General features: G+C 36.5%; 3 protein-coding genes and 1 non-coding gene across 4 annotated transcripts; 3 read left to right on the forward strand and 1 right to left on the reverse strand.

Annotated features, from left to right (window-relative positions):
- The first annotated feature begins 748 nt into the window (after nucleotides 1-748).
- On the forward strand, nucleotides 749-11,085 carry LOC127659852 (regulator of nonsense transcripts 3B-like). The gene is made up of 10 exons (XM_052149809.1): nucleotides 749-965; nucleotides 2,732-2,838; nucleotides 2,938-3,044; nucleotides 3,762-3,860; nucleotides 3,950-4,060; nucleotides 4,152-4,195; nucleotides 4,320-4,505; nucleotides 8,663-8,820; nucleotides 9,705-10,005; nucleotides 10,084-11,085. The coding sequence occupies exons 1-10, from the start codon at nucleotides 852-854 to the stop codon at nucleotides 10,219-10,221; spliced, it is 1,365 nt and encodes a 454-aa protein (XP_052005769.1). The 5' UTR covers nucleotides 749-851; the 3' UTR covers nucleotides 10,222-11,085.
- A 2,709-nt stretch (nucleotides 11,086-13,794) lies between these two features.
- LOC127659942 (60S ribosomal protein L39) lies at nucleotides 13,795-15,635 on the forward strand. Its single transcript, XM_052149941.1, has 3 exons — nucleotides 13,795-13,858; nucleotides 14,108-14,211; nucleotides 15,422-15,635. The coding sequence occupies exons 1-3, from the start codon at nucleotides 13,856-13,858 to the stop codon at nucleotides 15,468-15,470; spliced, it is 156 nt and encodes a 51-aa protein (XP_052005901.1). The 5' UTR covers nucleotides 13,795-13,855; the 3' UTR covers nucleotides 15,471-15,635.
- On the forward strand, nucleotides 14,330-14,467 carry LOC127660264 (small nucleolar RNA SNORA69). Its single transcript, XR_007972627.1, has one exon. It is a non-coding gene; the product is annotated as a small nucleolar RNA SNORA69 (small nucleolar RNA).
- A 149-nt stretch (nucleotides 15,636-15,784) lies between the features above and the next one.
- LOC127659939 (ankyrin repeat domain-containing protein SOWAHD-like) lies at nucleotides 15,785-17,789 on the reverse strand. The gene is made up of 2 exons (XM_052149940.1): nucleotides 17,582-17,789; nucleotides 15,785-17,162 (listed from the first exon to the last, which is right to left on the reverse strand). Exon 2 carries the CDS (start codon nucleotides 17,057-17,059, stop codon nucleotides 15,974-15,976), a length of 1,086 nt encoding a protein of 361 aa, XP_052005900.1. The 5' UTR covers nucleotides 17,060-17,162; nucleotides 17,582-17,789; the 3' UTR covers nucleotides 15,785-15,973.
- Nucleotides 17,790-19,676: the final 1,887 nt, after the last annotated feature.

Genomic DNA, 19,676 nt, shown 5'->3' on the forward strand with positions numbered 1-19,676 from the left:
TTTAATACCCGTAACCTTATAAATTATCATTCAAATTAAATACACTTGGGTTGAGTGTGTCAGATTGACAAAAAAAAAATATTTTGTAAAGCATGTGACACCTTAGTGTAAAATGTACCAGTAGGCTAGTGATTTAACGTTCAAATAGCAGACAAAAGAGACTAGAATCGACTTCTTACACGAGCTGTGTAGAAACACAGATAACTGTTTCCATAAGGACGTAGGGCAATGACGTTTGAAATCCTATGAATTACATTTCAGATTCTGTGCTGCCATCTACTGGAAAATGTAGCCTATAACATATCATCCTAGTGGAAGCACGGCGGTACTGTGGGGGGGGGGGGCTTCAGCCGGGCAGTCGGAATTAGGCACAACAAATATTATGCCACAAATGTTGTCGATTGATCTTAACTTGACCCCGGAATATTCCTTTAAACAGTAGATGCCTGATGCACAAGCTAGCCTGCCCACTCTCCATCTAAAAGTCATTCGTGTTACCCTACGTAAGAGACTCTAAACTGAGCCATCTTGCAACAGATATTTGATTAAGGCAGACACATTGCATATATATCGTTCAATTAAACATCCTGTTTGAATTAATGCTAAACAGACAGAAACAGAGTTTTCAATCGTAAATAATTTCCTTATGAAACGGAAACAGATGCAGAGTGGACCGTCATCGCCTTTTTGGGAGATTCTTTGTATCACGAATTTCAACCAATCAGAGACGCCCGTTGATGTTACAGAGGAACAACTGCGGAAAGTTGCACACTGGAGAGACAGGAGACACGAATCATAACAGCAGCTAAACATACTAAGTTAGATATAGTTGCAAAAATTGGAAAGGTATAATGAAGGAGGACAAGGAAAACACGCGCCCCAGAGAAAGGAAAGTGGAAATAATGTGTGATGAAAACGAAAAACACGAGAAGTCAAGTAAAGAGAAGAAGGAGGCCATGACAAAGGTAGTTGACTAGCTGGCTACATTTCTCCTACAAATATAAACAACGCAGTTAGACGCTTTTATTTGAAATACTGTAAACTTTTGTTTTTGACTGTGTTGAAGTACAATGTTGACATATTTTTTGCTCTTTAAATATTAAATGTTGCAGCTAAATATGGCTGAACTTGCCAAATATTTACAGTGTTAAGGCAAGTCCCCCTGTCAATGTTGCCAATCTGCGAGATTTGGCATGTTGTTAGTAATAGTACTGATAGATTATCTAATATATATATATATATATATATATATATATATATATATATATATATATATATATATATATATATATATATATATAGCTGTTCAGATATTTACAGTTGAAGTCTGAAGTTTACATACATCTTAGCCAAATACATTTAAACTCATTACATTGTTTTTCACAATTCCTGACATTTAATCATAGAAAAAAATATGATATAGTCTTATGTCGGTTAGGATCACTACTTTATTTTTAGAATGTGTCAGAATAATAGTAGAGATAGTGATTCATGTCAGTTTTTCACATTCCCATTGGGTCAGAATTCACTTTGTTAGTATTTGGTAGCATTGCCTTTGAATTGTTTAACTTGGGTCAAACGTTTTGGGTAGCCTTCCACAAGCTTCTTACAATAAATTGCTGGATTTCTGGCTCATGAGTCAGGTTTGTAGGCCTCGAAGCTCGCACACACTTTTTCTGTTCTGCCGACAAATTTTCTATCTGGTTGAGGTCAGGGCTTTGTGGTGGCCACTCCAATACCTTGACTTTGTTGTCCTTAAGCCATTTTGCCACAACTTTGGAGGTATGCTGCCACCCCCATGCTTCATGGTTGGGATGGTTTTCTTCGGCTTGACAGCCTCACCCTTTTCCTCCAAATATATTGATGGTCATTATGGCCAAACAGTTACATTTTTGTTTCATTAGACCAGAGGACATTTCTTCCAAAAAGTGAGATCTTTGTCCCCATGCACACTTGCAGTCTGGCTTTTTTTATGGCAGTTTTGGAGCAGTGAATTCTTCCTTGCTGAGCAGGCTTTCAGGTAATGTCGATATAGGACTCATTTTACTGTGGATATAGATACTTGTCTACCTGTTTCCTCCAGAATCTTCACAAGGTCCTTTGCTGTTGTTCTGGGATTGATTTGCACTTTTCGCACCAAACTACATTCATCACAATAGACAGAATGCCTCTCCATCCTGAGCAGTATGATGGCTGTGTTGTCCCATGACGCTTATACTTGCGTACAATTGTTGGTACAGATGAACGTGGTACCTTCAGGTGTTTGGAAATTGCTCCCAAGGATGAACCTGTCTTGGCTGATTTATTTAGGGTTTCCCATGATGTCATGCAAAGAGGCACTGAATTTGAAAGTAGGCCTTAAAATACATTCACAGGTCCAATTCAGTACACCTCCTATCAGAAGCTAATTGTCTAAAGGCTTGATATAATTTTCTGGACTTTTCCAAGCTGCTTAAAGGCACAGATAACTTAGTGTATTCTGAGCCACTGGAATTGTGATATAATCTATAAAAAGGGTAACAATGTGTCTGTAAACAATTGTTGGAAAAATTACTCGTGTCTTGCACTAAGTAGATGTCCTAAATGACTTGCCAAAACTATAGTTTACTAATATGAAATCTGTGGAGTGGTTAAAAAAATGTGTTTAAATTATTTCAACCTAAGTGTATGTTATGCTTGTATTATAGTGTATAAAAAGATATAAGGAGTCTTTTTTTTTTTTACTTTTTAGATTGTGATCCGACGGCTCCCTCCTAGTCTAACAAAAGAAGAACTAGTGGATCAACTGCAGCCTCTTCCCGAGCTGGATTACCTGGAGTTTTTCTCTAGTGACACTAGGTTTGTAGATGCAGTCTTTTACAAAAGAAAGCAGAGCAGTGATACAATAAAAAATGATTATGTACATGATGACTGATAAATGTATTTGTTTATTTGCAGTCTTTACCCTCATCTCTTTGCAAGAGCATATCTGAATTTCAAAAATCAAGAGGATGTAGTTCTCTTCAGAGACCGTTTTGATGGCTATGTCTTCATTGACAATCGAGGTTTGGTTTATGCTTGTCATTACTCTTTTTGTAGGTCCAGCGTTAAATGTTTACATGCGTTCTGTGTGACATATGCTGTCATATGTTGTACTCCATTAATGTCATAGATTTTTAATTATTTACACTACCGTTCAAAGGTTTGGGCCACTTACTCATTCTTTATTATTTTTTATTTTTCACATTTTAGAATAATAGTAAAGTCATCAAAAATATGGAATAACAAAAATGGAAATATGTGAATTATATTGTGACTAAAACTATTCAAAATGAATCAAAACTATGTTATATTTTAGCATCTTCAAAGTAGCCACCCTAGACCTAGAATTTGCAGACATGTACTCTTGGCATTTTCTCAACCAACTTCTTGAGGTATCACCCTGGGATGCTTTTTTAACAGTATTGAAGGAGTTCCCATCTATGCTGGGCACTTTTGGCTGCTTTTCTTTATTATTAAGTCCAAGCCATTCATTTAGTTTTGTAATTACATTAATATGGTGAAACAATTATATTTTTGTCTGAAATTTATTTCAGACATGTAAGCATACGCCTTCAGATCAAAAAGTTTTGAAGATTACGAGAAACATTTCAGTCAAGTGACCCAAACCTTTGAACGGCAATGTATTACTAATCATTATTGTTCAGACTGCGATATTTGGTGTGCTGGTGAACTTCTCCCCTCAGTGAGAGACATATTATCCTGTATTTCTAATGGTATAGGACAAGAATACCAAGCCATTGTTGAGTTTGCACCATTCCAAAAAATTTCTAAGAAAAGGAGCAAGAAAAAGGATGCCAAAAGTGGAACAATTGAAGATGGTGATATTTTTTTCCCTTTAATTGCAATAAGTGCAAGCAGTTGTTATCCTGGGACAAATGTTAATTTGTTGTTTTCCCATAATTATCAGATGCTGATTATAAGAAATTTTTGGAGCTCTACAATGGTGATGAGGAAAAATTTCCTTCCAACCCTGAGACTTTACTTGAGGAAATAGAGGCCAAGACAAAAGAACTCAGTGGTGAGTTACTGCAATAAATGTCTTTAAAAATTGTAAATTTGAAGCAGTTTTCACTCATTTGAAATGATTCTCAAAATGTTTATTTTTCTAGCTAAAAAAACAACACCTCTCTTGGACTTCCTTAAGAATAAACAGGTAAAATGGGGGTGCGATATACTGAATAGTTTATTTGGATGATACAAGTTAATTTACCTTATTACATAAATTATGACGTACTCATGTGCAGTCTATTCACACACTTTTAATTTATCCTTCCCAGAGGATTAGAGAGGAGAAGAAAGAAGAGAGGAGACGGAGAGAGCTAGAACGTAAACGCTTGAGAGACGAAGAGCGACGTAAGTGGAGAGAGGAGGACAGAAGAAAACGAAAAGAAGCTGAGAAATTGAAAAAAGGAGAAAAGGCGTCTGATAAGGATCAACCTAAAGAAGAACAGCCAAAAATAAAGGTACATCACTATGTAATGCCAATGTTATTCAACATCATGATTAAAGGAATATTTCACCCAAAAATGACAATTCAGCTACTGTTTACTCAGCCCTGCATCATTATAACCCTATATGTATTTCTTTTTTTTATTAACACAAAGGGAGAAATTGTGAAATTTTTTTATTTTTGGTGATGCCATACAATGGAAGTTTATGGTGACCACCGCTTCAAGCTTCAAAAGAATGCAAAGTTTAATTCAGAATTCTAATAATTTTATGTAACTGTTATGAAAGCATATGATATTATTTTGTGAAAATGTTCACGACTAGGGCTGCACCTAACGCTCTTTTTTTTTTTTTTATTATTATTTTTTTTTTATTGATTAATCTAACGATTCTTTTTCTGATTAGTCGATTAATCTAACGACTAATATGCTGATTTTTCCATTATTATTACTTGATTAATATAACATTTAATTAACCCAAAATAAATATTTAAAAACTTGTCTCAGTAATATTTCAATATTTTATTAAATTATCTTCTCTTAAACACAAACAAATGTACAAGAAACCAAGTGTGCACTGCAGAGCATTATTCTGCAACAAAAATAGCCCTGTCTTAACTGGTAATCTCCATGTTACAGTCCAACATTAATTTTATTTTGGAGAGATTTTATGTTGGACTGCTAAACTCGAGGTTGCACAGTGTTTTGATATTCCTCCTGAAAGTGACTTGAATTTTACATTTGTTTAATTTATTTTGTTGTTGGATTGCTAAATGTAGATTACTTTAATTTTATTTTGGAGTGATTTTAAGTAAGAACTTGTTCAGTTCGAGTAAAAGGAAAGTGCAATCTACATTTAGTAATCCAACAACAAAATAAATGAAACAAATGTAAAATTCAAGTCATTTTCAGGAGGAATATCAAAACATTGTGCAACCTCGAGTTTAGCAGTTCAACATAAAATCATTTTACAGTAACATTAGTGCAATTCGAGCAACGGTTAACTTTTTCTAACAGGAATAAATAAAACTATTGCAATCTGCATTAAATCTCAGTGGGGCAAGGAATATAATAACATATAATATAATAACAGTCACACAGCTTACGCTATTTTGTCACTCATACATGGCTGTTAAAGTAAACAGAAAATATAAAATGGACAAATAACAAAATTAGATGACGCAGGGTGTAACGTTACATTAGCAGCGGTGCAGAATTTCTTTTTATATATATATATATATATATATATATATATATATATATATATATATATATATATATATATATTTTTTTTTTAACACTTTTTATACAAACATAAAAAAATCTCACAAAATGTATACAAAACTTATACTATACATACAATAAACACACAAAGGAAAAATACAAAAAATAAATGTAACCCTCCCCCAATAATACATAAATGCACAAGCAAATTTCAACTCTTAAAAAGAAACCTAAGGAAGGGGCCCCAGGTTTTATCAAATATTTTGGAAGCATCGACCTTAGAAAAACTAATCCTTTGAGCTTAAGGGCAGCAACCATTTCAGCCAGCCATTTATGAAAACTGGGTGGTAAAGTGGACTTCCACTCCATCAAGATCACCCTTTTAGCCACCACCATACCAAACAGAGACAATTGCTGAGAATGTATCAATGCTAATAGGGACAGAACATCCATGCAAAGCTAATTCAAGATCTGGACTTATATCTTCACCAATAACATTTGAGTACCACTGAAAAATATTCTTCCAAAACTCAGAAATCACAGGACAAAACCAAAAAGTATGAGCATGCATACCATCTGAGCTCTTACATCTATCGCATAATGGGGAAACTGAAGGGTACATTTTATTGAGTTTAGTTTTGATATAGTGTAACCTACGCAACACTTTAAACTGTATAAGTTGTAAACTTGTATTAATTGAGCAGGTATGAATTCGCTTCAGTCCTTCTTCCCAAATCTCGTTTGAGATATTAATTCCAGTATAATTTTCCAAGCTACTTTGAGGTGATCTAAAGACACTACAAAATGAGAAACAAACAAAGAAACAAACCGTGTCACCAAATGTTTACCCATAGGAAGTTGACCCAGAAGATCACACACATAATGATCCTGAGGCAAATCCTGAAACTCAGTAAAGGAATGTTTTATGTAATGGCGCACCTGTAGATATCGGAAAAATTGTGATTTTATACAAAGGTTTTATACAATTGTTCGAAAGTGGCGAATTTGACATCTGTGCTCAGTCCTTTGCCTCTCCACAGTGAAAATATACATTGTACCCTCCTTAAAGATACAGGGTTGGAAAAAAGAATAGCAGCTAGGGAGCAACCAACAACTGACCGAGCCTCCAAGTACAGCCACTTGGGATGCGTGTCCATTAAGTTATCGGCAGCTTGATTGCTAATCCGCCAGAACATCATAGCCCTGGCATTAGCAGCCCAATAATAATGATGGAAAACGGGTAGCACTAGACCACCCAACTCTTTAGGCTTCTGCAAATGAACCTTAGAGATTCTATGTGCTTTATAGCCCCAAATAAATGGAAAAAATAACAGAATATAAATGTTTAAAAAAAGAATGTGGCAAATATATAGGCAGGTTCTGAAAAAGATAAACAAAGCGAGGCAGAGAGACCATTTTAATAATTAACCCAACCAATTAAAGATAACGGAAGAACCCTCCATTTATCAATATATATTTTTAACTTATTTATGGCTTCTGTGAAATTTAGACTGAAAATATGTTATTTTGTTTTAGGAATGACTAACCCTAAATAAGTAAAGTGATCCTCAGTGATTCTAAAAGGTAACGAGCTCAGAAACTGAGCATCCAGCCCTTCACCCAAGGGCATGAATACACTCTTCTCCCAATTAACAGAATAACCAGAAAACAAGCCAAAAACCTCAAGTGATTCCATTTAAAAATGGCAAAGCAGAAGAAGGATCAATCAAAAATAAAACCATATCGTCCGCATATAAGGACAGCTTAACCTCAGAGTGACCACATGATATACCCCTAATCTCCAAATGATTACGAAGATGGATGGCCATGGGTTCTAAAGCTAGATCAAATAACATTGGGCTTAATCAACAGCCCTGTCGTGTTCCACGCAGAAGAGGGAAGAAAACAGCTACTTACCTTTAGTAAGTATTGCAGGTTTAGGGGAAAGAATAAAGCATTTTTATGAATGGTTAAAAATTCTCACCAAAGCCAAACCGATCCAGCACAGAAAACATATAACTCCATTAAATAAGGTCGAAGGCCATTTCAGCGTCTAAAGACAGAACAGCTGCCAGAAATTACTTTTAACATGGGGGCGATGAGGAAACATTTTTAGCTACAGCTTGTTCTTCGGGGGAATCCATGTTTAAACCGGGTGCTGCCATTTTAAATATTCCATTGCGACGCACAGACGCATGTTATGCAAATCGACGTATTTCTGTAATCAATAACGTAGCTGAATCGTCCCAGCCCTATCACTGACCGTTCATGATAGGGAACGAGAGAAAATATTCACACAGCCCCCTAGTGACATAGGGGCGTTCATGCAAAAATTTGTTTGTATATCTAAAAAAAAATATTTTATGCATTTCTATGCCCAGCCTTGTTTCTTTTTTTTTTAATGTTTTTGGACCAGTTCCAGTTCACAGCTCTCTGATTTCACACGATGCCAAAAACAAAAAACAAATGATCAATAGAATGTACTGTCACGCATCACTGCTGGTTAAGACAAAAACTATTATTACTATATAAAAGAAACCTTTTATCACGTGTTACAACTACAAACTGTTCAGACATGTTTAGTAAGTACTTTTCTCTGTTTTGTGTGCAGCTGTGTTGTGATCTGTTGTCGCTATCGCTGTGGCCTACCTGTTTTTAGATCAACAAAACAAGTTTTCACTTGAATGCCTCAATGTCGCAAAGAGGCTGCTTAAGTTGTTGCTCTCTTGCCCTATCATGAATGTGCACAGGAGATCAACCATCAGTGAACATTTTCACAAAGTAATACATTAGATTTCAGTTTCTTTTGCAATAAAACCTTCTTTACAATTTCTCCCTTTGTGTTAAGAAAAAGAAAGTAGTATGAGGCTATAACAAAACAGGGGTGGGTAAACAATGACAGAATTGTTATTTTTGGGTGAACTAATCCTTTTTGTTTTGTCTCACAGCTCTTGAGGAAACCAGACAAAACAGAAGATGGTGATACTGAGAAGCCAAAAGAAAAGCCCAAGAAACAGGACAGGGAGAAACCAAAGGAAGGCCGAGCTCCAGGAGGAGACATGAAGAAACGCCAGAATGGTGAACACAAAGAGGACAAGGGGGGCAAGTAAGTTTTTGGAGAGAAAATTTCAGATATAGAGATTTAATTCAATTTAAGGAATATTCCGGGTTCAAGACAAGTTAAAAGATTAGTTCTCCCAAAAAAAAAAAAAAAAAAAATCACCCATTGTTTACTCCTGTGTTGTTATAACCCCATATGTCTTTCTTTCTTTTTCTTTACACAAAGGGAAAATATTGTTCTCAGTGAAGTTATACAATGGCAGTTTATCGTGACCACCTGTTCAAGCTTCAAAAGGACACAAAACTATAATTCAGAAGTGTAATAAATAATTTCATGAGACTCATGAGTTTTGTTTAGGAAATCTGTACACTGACCATTATTCTCCTATGCGCGTTCATGAGTCTGCACAAGCTCTTCGCATGAGAGATTCAGTAATTACGCAGCAGGCGGGAGTTGGGGCGTTCAAGCAAAAACTTGTTTGGTTTCACTTCAACAGGACCACCAGTGATATTAACAACAGAAAACACAATCTAACAATCATGAGTCTTATGGAATAATTTATTACACTTCTGAATTATACTTTTGTGTCCTTTTGAAACTTGAGAAGGTGATCAGACATCACTGAAAACAATAGTTTTTTCACAATGTCTCCCTTTGTGTAAAGAAAAAGTAATAAGGGGTTATAACAACACTGGGGTGGTTAAACAATGACTGAATTTTCATTTTGGGGTTAATTATCCCTTAAAGCTCAATCGACAGCATTTGGTGCCTAATGTTGATTACCACAAAAATACATTTTGACTCCTCCTTTTCTTAAAAAAATTCAAAAATCAATTGAGCTGAACTTGTATTGAACCCAGAATATTCCTTTAATCTCCTTTTTATTTTTCCTCTCATTTCATATGACATATTTATTCTTTGTCATACAGATTAGAGGATTGTGGGCGTAAAGATTACAGGGATCGTGATGGAGACAGAGAGAGAGAGCGGAGGCAGAAAGAAAAAGAACTTGTCAGAAGGCAGGATGAACAGCGGAGGAGAAGAAGGGAACGTCAGGATGGAGAAAACACCTACAAAAAGAGAGAGGAAGGGAAGAAGGAAAAGGAGCGTATTTGGGAGAAGAGAAAGCATGAGAATACTGGAGAGTCCTCTGGTCATGTTCACCCTGACAAGTCATCAAAAGAAAATAGAAAGGAAGACAGTGCCAAAAGGGATCGTCTAAGAAATAAGGTAAAGGCATTTTTGATATGCAAATAAATCTTGTATGTTTTAGCTCATAACAGTCAAATGTATTTTTTGATGGATCAGGATCGACCTGCAATTCAGCTGTACCAGCCTGGGGCAAGGAGCCGTAACCAGGGTGGAGGGGGAACAGGAGAAGGACAAGCTGTGGAGAAGAGGGCTGAGAGGGAGTCAAAGAATTCTCAAGAGAAGGTGGCAGAGTGAAGTAGCAGCCCTGTGCAAGCGTGGCATGATGTCTAAAGAAAAGAGAGGGGCTCTGTTCTAATCAGTGCAAATTTACACCTCAAAACAGGGTGCTGCCATCAAAAGAATTTCCCCCATTTAAAAAAAACTCTCTGTCAATGGCATGAGAGCACAAACCTGTCACACTCCAGTGCCTGAATGAGCCCCCCAAAGTTTCTGTACATGAACAAGGCAAAGAATCATTCAGTTCCTGGCTGATGGTTTGATTTGAGAAGTGGGGCCAAAGCGATTGTGGACTATAACAACTCAAAGTGACCTTACTTTTGGTACACAGTCAGACTTATTTTAATTCAAATTCTGCTTCATAGTTTGTAATAAAGGTCTAATCTAGCTTGGTCAAGATTTCAATGTTCCACTGAGGAAAAATTATATTGCGCCTTAACTGAACCCTTCAAACCAATATCATACTGTGCATTTCACTTGAGACAATCAGTAACATTAGTTTGTGTTCTTTTAGCATGGATGTAGCTTGCAGCTATTGTAAAGAGCCCACTGATATACTTTGATTTTGTTCAAATTGCAATATAGAAATTGGTCAATTGGAAAAAGAGCCAATGCTTTATGATGCCGATTGCCTTTACCACTGTCAGTTCTTTTTTGCAAGTTGACTAAGTATATGCAAAACAGAAGTGACCTTCCATAATTTTAGAATCAAAGCATATCCTACCACTCACAAACATGCAGTGTGGTTTGGAAACTGTCACGTGTTGTCATCCAGTTGTATGGTTCTTTAAGTAATATGTCAAACACAGCTTGTTTCCCTTTTGTTGTTGTAGCTTTGTCAAAATGCGAAGAGAAATCTGAAAAGACAATAAACGAACAACCTACATGTTACTTCAAGTGTTTTCTTTTATTTGGTCATTTGATTTGGTCGGTCAGTTATATAAATGAGTTTTAATATCTGATGATGGAGCTAGATGCAGTGCAACAAATAGTTTTGAACGCAGATGTCTCGGTACATGTTTTTAAAAGTTGTTTTTAAAGGAATATTCAGGGTTCAATACAAGTTCAGCACCACCGACAGCATTTGTGGCATAATATTGATTACCACAAAAAATTATTTTGACTTGCCCCTCCTTTTCTTTAAAAAAATAAAAAAAAGCAAATATCTGGGTTCCAGTGAGCACTTGCAATGGAAGAGAATGTGGCCAATCAGTTAACGTTAAAATACTGCCTGTTTTAGCCACAAGACGTAAACAATTGGCATGTTAAAGTAACCAGCCCTGGTCGCCCCACAACGAACGGGACTCGAACCGGCATCTCCGGCGTGGGAGGCAGGTGTGCTAACAAGGAGGCTAAAGGCTACATCCTCTAGCATCAGTCGCAAGTGCACCTCTTGACATCAGGAGATTGAGGTTTACACACTGCACAGCTATCTACCAGCTGGCTCCCATTACACTCACCCCCCTAAACCTCTATCCCATCCGGGTCACGGCACCATTGTAACCAGCCCTGATCACCCCGCTCCAAATGGGACTCGTACCGGCATGGTAGGCGGGTACGCTAACAAGAAGGCTAAAGGTTACAGCCTTTACCAGCTGGCTCCCATTACATTAACATGATTTTAGTTTGATAAAATTTCTTAACTTTTCTGTATAAAATTATAGCCAGAGTTGGGGAGTAACAAAATACATGTAACGGGATTACGCATTTAAAATACAAAATATAAGTAACTGTATTCCACTACAGTTACAATTTAAAACATTGGTAATTAGAATACAGTTATATTCAAAAAGTATTTTAATTTCTAAAGAGATTACTTTGCATTTTATTGTAATTTATTTCATTAAATATTTAGTCCTTTGGATGGAAAAATGTACATAACAATTATGCAATCCAAAGTGCATTTGAACAGCAGTGAAACACTTTCTTATGTGTTACATTCATACGAGCAGACAGAGATGGAAGTTTGGAAGTTGGGAGCAGAAGAAATACAAATAAACCTTGTGTAAATCATCAGCTTTACGCTAAGCTAACATGTTATTTCTAGCCATTTTACATGCACGTTACCAGGCACGATCATATTTTTTTTTATCAAGAAAATTCACGTTGGATCATAATTTCTTTTTTGTTGTAAGACCTTTGATATTAGGGCAAAAATCGTATTCTTGATGATAATTTTTGTATTGCTTTCCTGTAAAAAATATCTAAAAATCCTTAAAACAAGATCAATTTGATTGATCTTGTTTTAGAAACAACACTACATAAGACATTTAGGTTTTTCATAGAATTTATTTTTAACGTGCATTTTGTCTTCCTGTACTTATATAGTAAAAACAAGTGAAAAAAATGTACCAGTGCTGAAGAAGTAATCCAAAGTATTTAGAATATGTTACTGACCTTGAGTAATATAACAGAATATGTTACAAATGACATTTTACAGCATGTATTCTGTAATCTGTAGTGGAATACATTTCAAAAGTACCCCTCCCAACCCTGATTATAGTCAATTTTATGACTTTGTTTCCATGAGGATTTAATGTCATTAAACTCTAAAACAACTGTAAAAATTATGATTTAAACAATTTAGTTCAAATAATACATGAGTTTTAACAGAAGAATTCATGTAAATGCTTTTATAAAAATATAAGCTTCACATTTACGCCTTGTAAACCCTCCAGAAATTGTCCTCATTCACTTCCTGTTTAAGTGCCTCACTGTAATTTCGATTTTGCTTTTATTTAAAAGAAAAAGACAGATTTTTTTTTTTGTGGTAATCAACATTATGCCACTGTAACCAGTCCTGCTTGCTCAGAGCGGGATTCGAACCGAGGTTCCCAGCATGGGAGGTGGGTGCACTAAGGAGATTAAAGGCTGCAGCCTTCAAAATCAGTTGCAAGTGCACCTCTTTAGGCCAGGGGAGTGATGTTTACACACTGCACAGCTACCTTACCAGCTGGTTACATTACACTCACCCCCTAAACCTCACACCTATCTGGGTCATGGCACCACTGTAACCGTTTCTGCTCAACCCACTCAGAGCAGGATTTGAACAGGGGTCTGTGGCATGGGAGGCGGGCATGCTAACAAGGAGGCTAATGGCTACAGCCCTTAAAATCAGTAACTGATTTTATTACACTAAAACCATGTTAACATGCATAACGTTTATGTCTTTTGTGGCTATACTTTTGAAACAGTGAGTATTCTTAACGTATATGGACTTGCATTGTAAGTGCCTCACTGTAACCCAGATTATTTTATTATTATTTTTTTATTTCTAATAATTATTTTTACGGTAATCAACATCTTCACAAATGCTGTGGATTGAGCTTAACTTGGAAAATTAATTTAACTTGGCACAGCGTCTAAAGACGGGACGAGACGCTATAAAAACAGCGGAACGCGAATCAATGGTCACAGACGTCCGTCTAGCTCATGTTTGCATAGAAATCTATTGAAAAACAGTGCAGTGGGACGCAAAAACAAGTTCAGTGTGAACTGCCCCTCGTGGTGTAGACGGGTCGTGGATCCACTGGGTGACGCTGTGATTAATAGGAGTAAGTTGATGTCCTAACGCGGATATACAATACTTGCGTTTCCCGTGATTCCTTCTCTTCAGCTACCGCCATACTGGTGAGTGGATTGCAATCTGAAAATGGTAAGTGATATCATAAAACATCGTAGAACTTGTAATAGCTAGCTGACATATATTTTCATATTTGTTTGTCAAATGAAGTCAGTAATCGGCGGGGATAAATATTGAATGGATTAGTATTCGGTAAATAGTTACATTTAAATAAGGTCTTCACCCCCACAATTTTCTGAAAAGCACCGAATACTCTGTGAACTTCACCCATTGCAAATGTTTGTCAGATTAACTGACGGAGTGCTTACATCTATGTTTCAGGCGTCGCACAAGACTTTTAGAATTAAACGTTTCCTCGCCAAGAAGCAGAAACAGAACAGGCCGATCCCTCAGTGGATCAGGATGAAAACTGGCAACAAGATCAGGTATATTGTCATTGATGGATTAATGGTGGTTTCTTTCTGCAGTCCATATGTTTGTGTGTGGCCATAACTAGACTATGTCGACATTTAATGTGCCACTGGACCTTGTATCTGGTTCAAGAAAGCAGGACGCAATTACAGTGCTAACTTTTGTGGTAGTACTGCCATTAACCTGCTGAGAGCATCCTTCTACTGTAGAGTCATAATGAGTGCTGTCATCCCCCATATGACATGTACATGCTCTGTTGTGGAGACATTATATAGGACTGTAATTGTGCAACTTTACTCATTTTAGAATTAATGTAAAATGGACTTTAAATATGAGGCTTTATTGACTTGCAAAATGTATGTTTGCTGTTAAGTAAACTGCGATAGTGATGTCAATGTACCCACTGTCCTCAAAACCTATAGTAAATATTTTATATAAACATCTTCTAAAAGTGCAATCTTAATAAAATATTTAAAACAATTATGCATTAATTACAATTAAATTAAATATTGCTGCCTTGAAGTGCACCTGGGTAGCTTGTACCTCAGAGTTGGGCATTCATTACAAAGACATTCAGGTGGGAACCAAAATACTGAAGAAGCTAAATTTAAATACACTGTGACAAATGGCAAAAGCTTATTTTGTATTGTACTGCTGATACAATAATAACTGCTGAATAAATGGCAAATAAATCTGCATCACTTATACACTACATATATGACATTTATGAATGCTTGGTATCTAACAAATTGAATTGCTTAAAACAAACTGCAAAGGGTGATTCATTATTTGACTCATGTATAACATTAATATTATAGATATAAAGTACAGAAGTTGAAATAATTTATCAAAATCATTGCTTCCCATCATTCATGTTGACACGCCCCTTTCAACGTCCCAACTTGGAAGCTTGAGTATCCTCTAGCATTCCGATTTTCCTGCTTGTTAATGTCTTCACTTGGTCATTCATGTGCTCTGAGCTAGTAATTATGATTTTTCCAACACTCCACTTGAAGGACACACAATAGCTCACTGAAGATATTTATATACTAGAATTTTTTCCGTGTATGTATATTGCATAGAATTTTATTTTAATGAGCTTTCAATTGACGTGCTTTGAGTTGATTAGTTTGCTACCCTGAAACAAGGTTGAAAGAACTCTTTCCTTTTACAGCATTTGCTTGGACGCATTATTCTTAATTTTCTGTACAATGCTGTTTGCAGGTACAACTCCAAGAGGAGACACTGGAGAAGGACCAAGCTGGGTTTGTAAACACCACTTACGTCAGCATCCCCCTCCGTCTGTACCCTGCCAGGACCACCAACTCATCCAGACCTGGAGAGAAGCCATGTTATCTGGAACAGTAGTCTCTCTTTTGTACAGATATTCTGGTTATGTCCTTGCAATGCAATAAAAGATTTGTCATCGAAATCAGCATTATTTGGCCTTTTCCCCTTTTGTGAGAACACTTCTATTAATATTTATATAATGGGTATTTTGCGACAATGTTGTCCTGCACAAAAATTTGAGTTTTGCACCTTGTTGCTCCTCTGTACATGTATAAACACTTTGTGTCATTTTCTGAGCTTTTTTACTCATGCATACTGAGGACAATGTAAAATGATTATTGGCAAACAAAAAGACTTGCATTTTAGTTTCTTTATTAAAGATATTTATAAAATAGGTGGTGCACATCGAGGGAAACCATGTATCAGAAAGTAAGGCAAATGTGCAACTAAGTTTTTTTGACTTCTCAAAAAAAGAAAATTAAATTCTCAAACTTTATCTTCCTGCAGACCAATGTTGTATAATAGCCTTTTAAATGACCCAAATCGCCAGCGTGCAATTCTGCCTTCTGAACTATCCACTACAACTTTATTTTTTTGAGTGTGTTGTATTGGCTGTGCCTGACTCGCACTGTTGTTCACGTTCAAGTATCCTACAGTGTGTTCGTCATCCCAGGCTCCAAGAAGCTCTTTCATTTCCAAAGGTGCATTATGCTTAAGATATTGCCATGCTCTCTTTCCACTGTAGTCCATAACATCTATATTGGCATTAAATGCACCAACCAAAAGCTTCACGACCATGTACTGGTTATGCATGGCTGCCACATGGAGAGGTGTGAGACCTCCACTGCCTCTCAAGTTCACATTCACTGGTAGCCCCTCGTTCTCGGCATGCTTGAGAAGTTGAATCAGTGTCTCGTCCTTTCCATTTTTGGCCAACCAGTGAATAACTGTGTAACCACTGATGAAGTCTTTTCTGCTCAATAGACTTTGATCTTCCGCAAGAAATTCCACCATAGTGTCATAATTCCCATCCACAGCAGAGAGCATCCAAGCATGTTCCATGGGATCTAAAGCCCAGAGCGCACAGTTGTTGATAGTGTCGTTTACTCCATATGGTGCATTCTCTTCATTGTCTTTTGACAGTTCGCTTGACTGTCTGGATGATAAAATACTTGAAAATCCAGATCTGTTATTCAGAAACAACTCTTTTAAATACTTTTTACGCATAGCCGGGGTGAGAGAGCCCTTCTCGGATGCATCAACTGAAATTCTGCGGGAGGTACTGCTGCCCGGTTCATTGACCTCCTGCTGTTTCTGAAGTTTGGATCTGCGTGAGGAGGCGCTAATCGAAGGAGATAAGGGTCGAAGACCATGTCTAGAAAAGCGCTCTTCAAGATTTGAGCGAAACTGACTTGTTATCCTGTTTTTAGGGGAATCAGAATCATTTTCATCATTACCTGATGCTTTACAGTCTAAAACGTTTAGTTCCTCTGAGGGAAATGCTGTTTCTCCCACAGGAGCATTTAAACGTTCCTCTGACCCGACGGGCGCACTGCTGGCCCCCTCATGCATACCGGCAGATCCCCGGGAAGTTATTTTCCTCGCTCGTTTAGATAAGATAACTGGAGACGCTTATATAACCAAAATAGAAGACCATCACCCACAAGGTTTGAATCTGAGAAGAAAAAAATGAATATAAAGTGGTTAAAAATGTAATGCTTCAAAGTAAAAAAAAAAAAAAATATTCGAGTTTTTATTTAATGTTTTGTTAAAAAAAAAAAGAACACCCATGTTTTGGAAGACAATACACACATCAAGACTACACAATTTGGAGGAAAAGTCCACATTGAAATGAAACGAGCGTTTCTTCCTGATATACATTTTGTTCCTCTTTTTGTACTACTTTTAAAAACAAAACATTCTCAGTGTTATTCACCGCTGAAGCTAAGCCTCAGTTCATGAGTTACGTTTTCATACATCAGTAGTTCACGTTTGAACAGATTAAACTACATCGAACATTGTCATTTACTGTAGGCTACACCTTATTTTTAAGAGAATTATTAGTAAGTAAAAATGTGAATGAGATATAGCTACCTCAGGTAGGATCATCCGGGTGCCGTCACACCTGTTGTCTAGAGGTCATCAAAATATCCCTCTCTTCCTTTAAATTATGTCTACACACAGACAGTTCAACCAAAGTTTTCTTTGAGCTTCACAAACCTTAGAGCGTCAACTTAAATTTCCGCTTTCTGAGAAGCAAAAATAGAGTTCTGTGTGTAACCGAAACTGTCTTTTCGTCATAGTGGCCATTTCCGACGAACTAGTACCCTCCCCTTCATAGAGCTGCAGATACAAAGTCCAAATACCTGACTAATCAATAGCCTACTTGAAACTTGCAATCATTCAGTCGCCTGATGGCACAGAGAAGGAAGTTAAGTATTATTTTCAAACACCACTTATTTAGTAATTATGTAATATGAAATCGAAATCTGTTTTATATTTCACACATAGGCAGGGCTTCATGGGAGGATTTTCAGCTTTATAACAATACACCTTAAAGTATAAGAAAAGAAAAGAAAATGATACATTCACAAAACATTCATTTTTAACATTTAGCATCATATGCCATATGAAATAAATTATAAAATCATAAAGAATTAACGAATACAACCCTTCCTATGCGTGGACACGTTTACACATAAACCGCCCCCTCAAATAATTCTCTCATTATTTACTCACCCTTATGTCATCCAAGATATCTATTATTTTCTTTCTTCTGCTGAACACAAACGAAGATCTTTAGAAGCATATCTCAGCTATGCAAGTGAATGGTGGCCAGAACTTTGAAGGTCCAAAAAGCATATTAAGGCAGCATAAAAATTATCCATAAGACTCCAGTGGTTTAATCCATATCTTCAGAAGCTATTTTAAAGGTGTGGGTGACAAACAGATCAATATTTAGGTCGTTTTGTTTTACTATAAATCTCAACTTTCACTTTTGCATTCTTTTGTTTTTAGTGATTCACTCTTTCTGCACTCTTTCAGCACCTATTGGGCAGAGAGGAGACTTAATAGTAAAAAAAATATATATATTGATCTTTTTCTCACCCACGCCAATCATTCTGAATATATTGATTTAACCACAGGAGTCTGTATGGATTACTTTTATGCTGCCTTTATCTGCTCATTGGACCTTCACATTTCTGGCTGCCATTCACTTGCACTGTATGGATATAAAGAGCTGAGATATTTTTCTAAAAATCTTTGTTTTGCAGAAGAAAAAAGTCACCCCCATCTGGGAGGGCATGACGAAATAATGTGAGTAAATAATGAAATAATGAAATAATTACATTTTTGGGTGAACTATCCCTTTAAGCTGTATGACATTTTAGTAACATTGTAATGTGTTAAAATGGGCTTTGGAAAATTAGGCCAGTATGGATTGAATACATTACTACTAAATAGATACATCACTAGGAATATGTTCTTTAATTGTTTTTTAACTGTCCATCTATTTAAAGGTGCTGTAAGCGATTTTAGCCGTTCTGGAACTTCCACAAGACAAGTCCAATCTTTCCAAATACACCACACTCGAAAGGGAGCGTTGAGACTTATCACGGTCTGCAAACACACCAGTAGCAAAATAGCGCCTTCAGCTGACAACTGTTGTCAATCTGAATATGACATTGAACCTCAATGTTCTGTGTCAACTACAACAGCAAACAAAAAGCACATCAAATCCTTTTGATTGGCTGATCAGAGAATGTGTGCGTGGCCCGCGGTCACGTTTTTGTTTGCTGTTAACACAGTCTAGTGCTGTCAGAGAGACCAATGAGATATTTCAGGACACTTATTTCAGTGATATCTTTCAGGGAGAATTAACATTTTCTGCATACCATTCCATACAAAACTCGCTTACAGCACCTTTAAGCAATTTACAGTGCTTATGTATGACATTTAGCATCCATAACTGTAGTTGTTGGACCTGTAGAAAATATGCGGTTGAGCTGAAGATGAGGTAGATTAAACCATTTAGTGAAACGGGGGTCACGTTGTGATATTATGTTTTGATTACCATGAGTTTTTTGGTTGTAATTGTTTTCAAACTATGCGTATTTTTGATATCGGCTAAGAGCAATAAAGTCAAAATTCACAATCTATGCTATTAAGAAAAAACTAAGACAATTAG

Source organism: Xyrauchen texanus, chromosome 19 (assembly GCF_025860055.1).
Source record: "Xyrauchen texanus isolate HMW12.3.18 chromosome 19, RBS_HiC_50CHRs, whole genome shotgun sequence".
NCBI classification, from domain to species: Eukaryota; Metazoa; Chordata; class Actinopteri; order Cypriniformes; family Catostomidae; genus Xyrauchen; species Xyrauchen texanus.